This window comes from Populus trichocarpa, chromosome 15 (assembly GCF_000002775.5).
Source record: "Populus trichocarpa isolate Nisqually-1 chromosome 15, P.trichocarpa_v4.1, whole genome shotgun sequence".
NCBI lineage: Eukaryota > Viridiplantae > Streptophyta > Magnoliopsida > Malpighiales > Salicaceae > Populus > Populus trichocarpa.
This window is the reverse complement of record NC_037299.2, coordinates 12,664,393-12,670,392: the sequence shown is the minus strand read 5'-3', so window position 1 is coordinate 12,670,392 and position 6,000 is coordinate 12,664,393. Positions and strand designations below refer to the sequence as shown.

At 37.9% G+C, this 6,000-nt stretch overlaps 1 protein-coding gene and 1 long non-coding RNA gene across 3 annotated transcripts; one reads left to right on the top strand and one right to left on the bottom strand.

Annotated features, from left to right (window-relative positions):
• Nucleotides 1-1,307, top strand: LOC112324362 (uncharacterized). The gene is made up of 2 exons (XR_002978211.2): nucleotides 1-800; nucleotides 914-1,307. It is a non-coding gene; the product is annotated as an uncharacterized LOC112324362 (long non-coding RNA).
• Nucleotides 1,308-2,114: 807 nt separating this feature from the next.
• On the bottom strand, nucleotides 2,115-5,875 carry LOC7456663 (calcium-dependent mitochondrial ATP-magnesium/phosphate carrier protein 2). 2 transcript variants are annotated; one of them, XM_024586764.2, is made up of 4 exons: nucleotides 5,181-5,875; nucleotides 2,937-3,722; nucleotides 2,743-2,833; nucleotides 2,115-2,617 (listed from the first exon to the last, which is right to left on the bottom strand). In XM_024586764.2, the coding sequence occupies exons 1-4, from the start codon at nucleotides 5,593-5,595 to the stop codon at nucleotides 2,425-2,427; spliced, it is 1,485 nt and encodes a 494-aa protein (XP_024442532.1). In that variant the 5' UTR covers nucleotides 5,596-5,875; the 3' UTR covers nucleotides 2,115-2,424. The 2 variants fall into 2 exon arrangements, with proteins under 2 accessions (XP_024442532.1, XP_024442533.1); XM_024586765.2 differs by having other exon boundaries at nucleotides 2,937-3,736; nucleotides 5,181-5,350.
• Nucleotides 5,876-6,000: the final 125 nt, after the last annotated feature.

Sequence of the window (6,000 nt, the reverse complement as noted above, 5' to 3'; positions counted from 1 at the left end):
ACATCCGGTCTATGTCGAGTGCGGACAGGACTAATCCATGTATAATCTGATGAAATAGACTAAAGTATTTCCATTGCAACTACAAGACAGCTTGAAAGGGGAAAACCAAGCTATCATTGCAGAAAAAGCCATCTCTCTCTTTCATTAAAAAAAGAAATAAAGAAAGGCTTTGGACACAATCCAAGCCCATCAATTATTTGAAGGACTAAAAAGGTTGCGTTACATCAACTTATAATTTCGAAGCAGCATAGAGGGGAGGAAGAAGCATCATAGAATCCTTCATCTCTCAAATCAAACCATATAATTGTTCCTTATCACTTGTCAACATTCAAAAGAAGAGATTAGTTTCTGTCTTTTTGACTATTCTCCACGCACATTCTTTCCACATTTAGCTTCTTCACATGGATTAGTGCTATTTGACACACAGATTCTCACATTCAAATACAAAAATGGAGTCATAGGTGGACGGTGCAAAGCAATTGTACCCTTTAAAAAAGAAGAGGCATGTTGATTTATCTATTTTGTTGCCATGAACACCTCTTAACTACCTTCCAATTGCTTACAATTTTTTATCTTCTTTCTAGGGTTGGCCTCGCATCTCTCATCAAGCTTTTTCTCTACCACTCTTGAATTTACTATCCATGTCTTTTGGCTTTTCTCCACGTGGAATGACTAGGCTCTCACTCTCTTGGTAGATAGAGTGGTGTGATTTACGAAAAAGAAGAATAATCATAGGGTACTTAGTGGGATAAGCATCGCCTCAATGACAGAATGATGCCTCTTGGGACCAGTTCTTAAGGGTTTGGTTTTCTTTCTGATCTGTTCTCTTTTGGCTTTATGTTCAGTTATTGAGGTAAAGTGTGGATTAAACAAAGATTTTTTAAATGCGTGAACTTTCACTGTTGTTTCTTAGGTCCAAGGTGGTTATATACCAGGAATGTTGGACAGACTGAACCAAGACAAAATCCCCACTTCTAGTAGTTGTTTGTTTCTATCTGAAATAATAGCTCTTTGCAGCACTAAAACATGCAGAGAAGGAAGAGGAAGAAGAAGAAGATGGTGATGAGAATTTCAAGTGTTGGATAATGTTATCTACCCTCTTCTTCCTTCACGGGATGCAAGGGGACACAAGGCAAGTCATTGAGGCAAAGGGAAGGCCAAGCCTTTCTTCCGGTTTTCTTAGTTCTTTTGTGTTCATGTCATCCTTGGCATAAACTGGTTATGTTTTCAGTCATGAATTCTGTACTGGTGGATTTTCTACTGTAAAATGTGGTTGCTTCCATAATGCTAGTGTGGATTTTCTACTTGATGCTATCTTTATTTTCTTTCCGCTCTTTATCAGATGCACAAAATCCCCATGTCTTGAAGATTTGGCCACAGAACTCCTTATTCTTCAATGCACAATTACAACCTCTAGTTTTGACAATAGCGAATATGGCAACAAACTAAAATCCCTACGTATTCATCAAGACGTGAGAATTCTCCCACTCTTATGATTTCCTGTCATTCAAACTTCACTTGTTCGCACACACACACAATGGGCATGGAATAAAAGGGCATATTACGAAACAGTTCAGCTTTCAGACATCAATAATCAGCCTACAAACACTAACACAAGGTCATCAACATTACCAGAATACCTGCTCTGACATGGTCAAGCCATGTAGGAGAAATTCTCTCATACAAATGGCTGGAAGCCTGGAATAGCAAAGCACAGCTTAAGGTTGCGTAATATTTGGCTAACAGCACAATTTGATGATTCATGATCATAGAGTTTACTTGTCCAGGTAGCTGATGATTACGACAGGCCAGAGAGCAGCACTAGCGCAAACAACGTTAATTGGCAATCTAGAACACAGGACAGAACTTGTAAATGAATCTGTGGAAAACAACGGCAGTAACTTGCTATGCAGCTCTTGCATGCTATGACATATATCATGCTCCAACTCAATATATCCTCCAATCCCATCTACTGTTGGCCGTGCAGTCGTATCATATAATTCACATGCCATTCACTCCTGAAGTTCAAGAAATTATGCAAAATACGTTGTTTCTGCAATGAATTATGATCTATAGAGTTCTTTTTTTCTTGGTATGAATAACAATAACAAGCGTTAAAGTTCCGGAGGATGGGGGCAAGGGTAAAGGAATAAGAGCCCCTCCATTCTGATATTACCTTGCAGTCAAATACAATGATTCATATAAAACTTGTTCGTCCACTTGCCCCAAATAGTTCTCTGGAAAAACTGGCTAACAAAACTATGTGCCTCGAACCCTGATGGGGATTACTGTCTATTGTATAATTCAACAAATTGTATTGCCTACTTGACTAGTAATCTTATTCTTAATTTTCGTCATCAACAGCATTGCTATACCCAGATCTCACATCAGTTTAGTTGCCACAGGGTATGGCTATTTCAGCCCCTAATCAAGTTCTAAACTCTTTTTCATAGCCTCATAAACCATATATGTTATGCTTGCTGCTGGCACAACCTTCAGAAGATTTGGAAAAATCCCTTTGTAAAAACCTCTACAACCTTCATTCTGAAATGTCCTCCAAAATACGTCAGACATTCCTTTGTAAGGTCTAGCATCATTAGGAGGTTGAGCTTGCATCCTGAAAAGAAGAAACAGGAAGCACTATTAATACTGCAAGAAAACTCATTGAGATGGAACGCAAAAGATGGAAAACTCCAGAGTGAGAAAGAGAGGGTAGCACAGGAACTTAAGACAACATAATACCTAGTTCTAATAACCTGCAAGGGGTAAACACATGTTGCTCCAAGGGCTCCTGAGATTGTTCCACAACACAATTGAACAAGGGGACCAGGTGCTGTAGAAAATGCAAAGTTTTCAGAACACAACCCTGAAAATATCAAGAAAGAAAAGAAAAAGGAAATTGTCAAACCACAGAAATAGGTATGAGAAAACTGTACCGCTGTCTTGCAGTATATAAGTCTTTGACATATCTTTCAGAGTCTCATACGCAGCAAGGTCAATGCCAGCATATGGGATAATCCCGAGAAGAGATGGCACAAGACCTCTATAAAAAGCTCGAGGTCCCTCCAGAACCCATATATCCTTCATCAGTACTCCCAATTTTGGAGCCTTTCCACCTTCACAAACACCAGTTTGTAAGCGAGTTTTCACAAGATCCATAGGATAGATTGCAGTCTGTGCAACTGCACCTGCCATACCACCAGCTAGAAGTCTCCCACCAGGACCTATATCAACCTTGTCTCCCCCCTTAAAATCTCCAATGACATCCTTTAACATTTCATATGCATAAAACTTGATGGCACTTTCAGGTGCCACCTTCACAACATTTAACCCGTTACCACGGAAAAAACCCAAGAAACCTTCTTCCTTCCATATCTTGTTAATAATAGGCGCCAGACGAGCACATGAGGTCTGAATTTGTAAAAAGACCTTTAGTCGATCAAGAGGAGCAGTTGCAGTACGAGACGCGGCTCCCGCTATACCCCCGGCAATAAAATATTTACTCCTGTGAACTTGCTTGCTGATTCCTTCTGGAATGACAGCTTGTTCTCCAATATCTACATGGCATACCCTTTCCCAGTGATGGTAGATGTTTTCAATAGTAGCTTCATGTGGATAGAGTAAAAGAAAATCTCTCCATTCTTCAAAAGTTATAATTCCATTATTATCCTTATCAACATGCTCTACAAAATGGGCAAGCTCCTCGTCATCAATTTCAATCCCTATAAAAAAGAAACTGCTTGGGCTTATAAGATGAAAAAAAACAGGGGTAAAATTCAAGGTAAATGGGCTAGTGAACGCTTCACTTGCAGTGAAAATCTTAAGGAAAAGAAAAAAAATCACACAACACATAGAAATTAATTTTCATCACAATTATCTGATCTCAAGAATCAAGAAACAATTACAAACAGCACAGTAAAATAGCAGCAGTGGTGCTTCCACAGCATAGGACAGACATATGGCATACCAAGTTCTATGTCATTCCAAGATAAAAAATTTGCATTTACTAGGATAACAAGAGTACTTGAAATCAAGGAAAACTCCAATATATAAAAGAGCCATAGTAACTTCTGCTTGATTATGGAAGGTTCACCAAAGATTTGATTTATCCACAAACAATATCACAGTTTTAACAAAAAAGACCAGATAATTTTTTGCACTTCCAGCAAATTCCAAACAAAACTCATGCTCATACAGGCAATGGGTAAAGTATCCAACAAAGACTTCTTTCTACTCCAAAGAATTTGAACATCAAATTAAGCCTGAGCTCTCCATGTTTTTGCTTGTTTGCATAACCAATAATTACAGGGGCTGTGCCTCTACAAATTTCAAGTGTATGTATACAGAATTTCTTAACTTATATACGATTTCTTAAGCACTTCATAACCTATAAACATATCCTATAGCAACTATAAAGCTGCTCGATTGCTTCCATATATTTCCCTCAAATGAAAATAAAAGACATCTAGAAGCCACCAAAGTGTTTAGAGAATGGTTTAATTCAGACTAACAAATGATTGCAGCATGACTCCAATTTATCATAGAGGTCTGGCCCATCCTCCAGGAGCTCAAACAACACACAAATAAGAATCTAAAAGCTGCAGCCTTAGAACTAGGCACAATCACAAAAGAGATCACCCATCCAGTGCTATCCAAACCCTAAACAAAATAAACCAGATAAAAATTAGACAAAATAAATTCAGTAGAAACCATGCATCTGGATCTCTAGTAAACAGCCGAATCCTCAGTCCCCCACACCATTATCCTCTAGAATAACTTCAACCAAGTGTTAACCATGATGGCAACAAATTAACAAAAGAGTCAAGAGACCACTAGGTGCAAAAATCTTCTTAGTAGATTAAAATACATTGCAAGTTCTCAGAAGGAAACCCATTAATTACCTCTACTTAGTTTACAAACTAAGAATACTTAAAACAATGCAAAAATCAATCATTATCATCACTATCTAATTTCTCAAAAAGCACCAAAATCCCCAAGAAATTCCACAATCTAACACAAAAAAAAATATCATCACTATCTAGTTTCTCAAAAAGCAACAAAATTTCCAAGAAATTTCATAATCTAACACAACAAACACATCAACAAAATAAAAAAAAACCCAATTCGGAAAGAAATCGAAAAATCCAGGTAAAAAAGGAGCTAAAAATTAAAATAAATACCATCCTTGACAAGAGCATCCCATAACTCCTCAGGCAAAATGCAGCCATTATGTTCAACATCAATAGCTTGAAAAATCCTATACAGCTCCATTTCTTTATCATCCATATACCTCCTAAACTCCTGATAATCAACCCTTCCATCACGATTTGCATCACAAACTTTCAACAAATCTTTCGCATACTTATACTCAGCAGGGATTTGGAGCCCCGATAACCCGGCTTCAATCTGGGCATAATCTAAATACCCCAAATTTGCTGCATCAAAAAAACTGAACAAACTTCTAATTCTAACATCTCTCTCTTCTTTCGTTTCTCTCAATGCCAGTAATACATGATCTAGTGATACCGGGCCTGGTTTTTTAACCGGGTTGCAACAACCGGTTTGATTCGGGTTGGGGTTTGTGTCTGTTTCCATTTTTGGCAAGTTAACGTGGTGGCGACGGTGGTGCTCTACCGCGTTACCTGCCCCGGCTGCATGTGCTGGATATTGGATCACAAAAAAGGTTTCTGTTTTTCTTGGGTTTTTTTTTTTTTTTTCTAAGGTTTGAGTTTCTTTGATCTATGCTAGAATAATGTAATAAAATTAAATGGAACTGATTTTTTTTTTTGGTTAAATGAAGGGTCAAATTGTAAAACCTCAGGGAGAGAGGGGGAGAGGAGAGAGGGGGATTTTGATTTTGTGCAATGAATAGGGGGAATTTTGCAAGAGAATTTGGCTGGGAGGGAAAAAAGAAATGGTTATAAATAAATATGAGAAGATCTCATATTAGTCCTCCAAGTAAATATAGTTCATCAATTGAGTCCCTATTCCATATATTTT

Bases quoted from the DNA above. Each gene is read 5' to 3' on its own strand.
- LOC7456663 (XM_024586764.2), bottom strand. From the start codon at position 5,595: ATGGAAACAGACACAAACCCCAACCCGAATCAAACCGGTTGTTGCAAC. The intron at 3,723-5,180 runs GTATTTATTTTA...TCTTTTTTATAG, and splicing joins GGATGCTCTTGTCAAGGATG to GGATTGAAATTGATGACGAG. The intron at 2,834-2,936 runs GTACAGTTTTCT...CATTTTCTACAG, and splicing joins TTATATACTGCAAGACAGCG to CACCTGGTCCCCTTGTTCAA.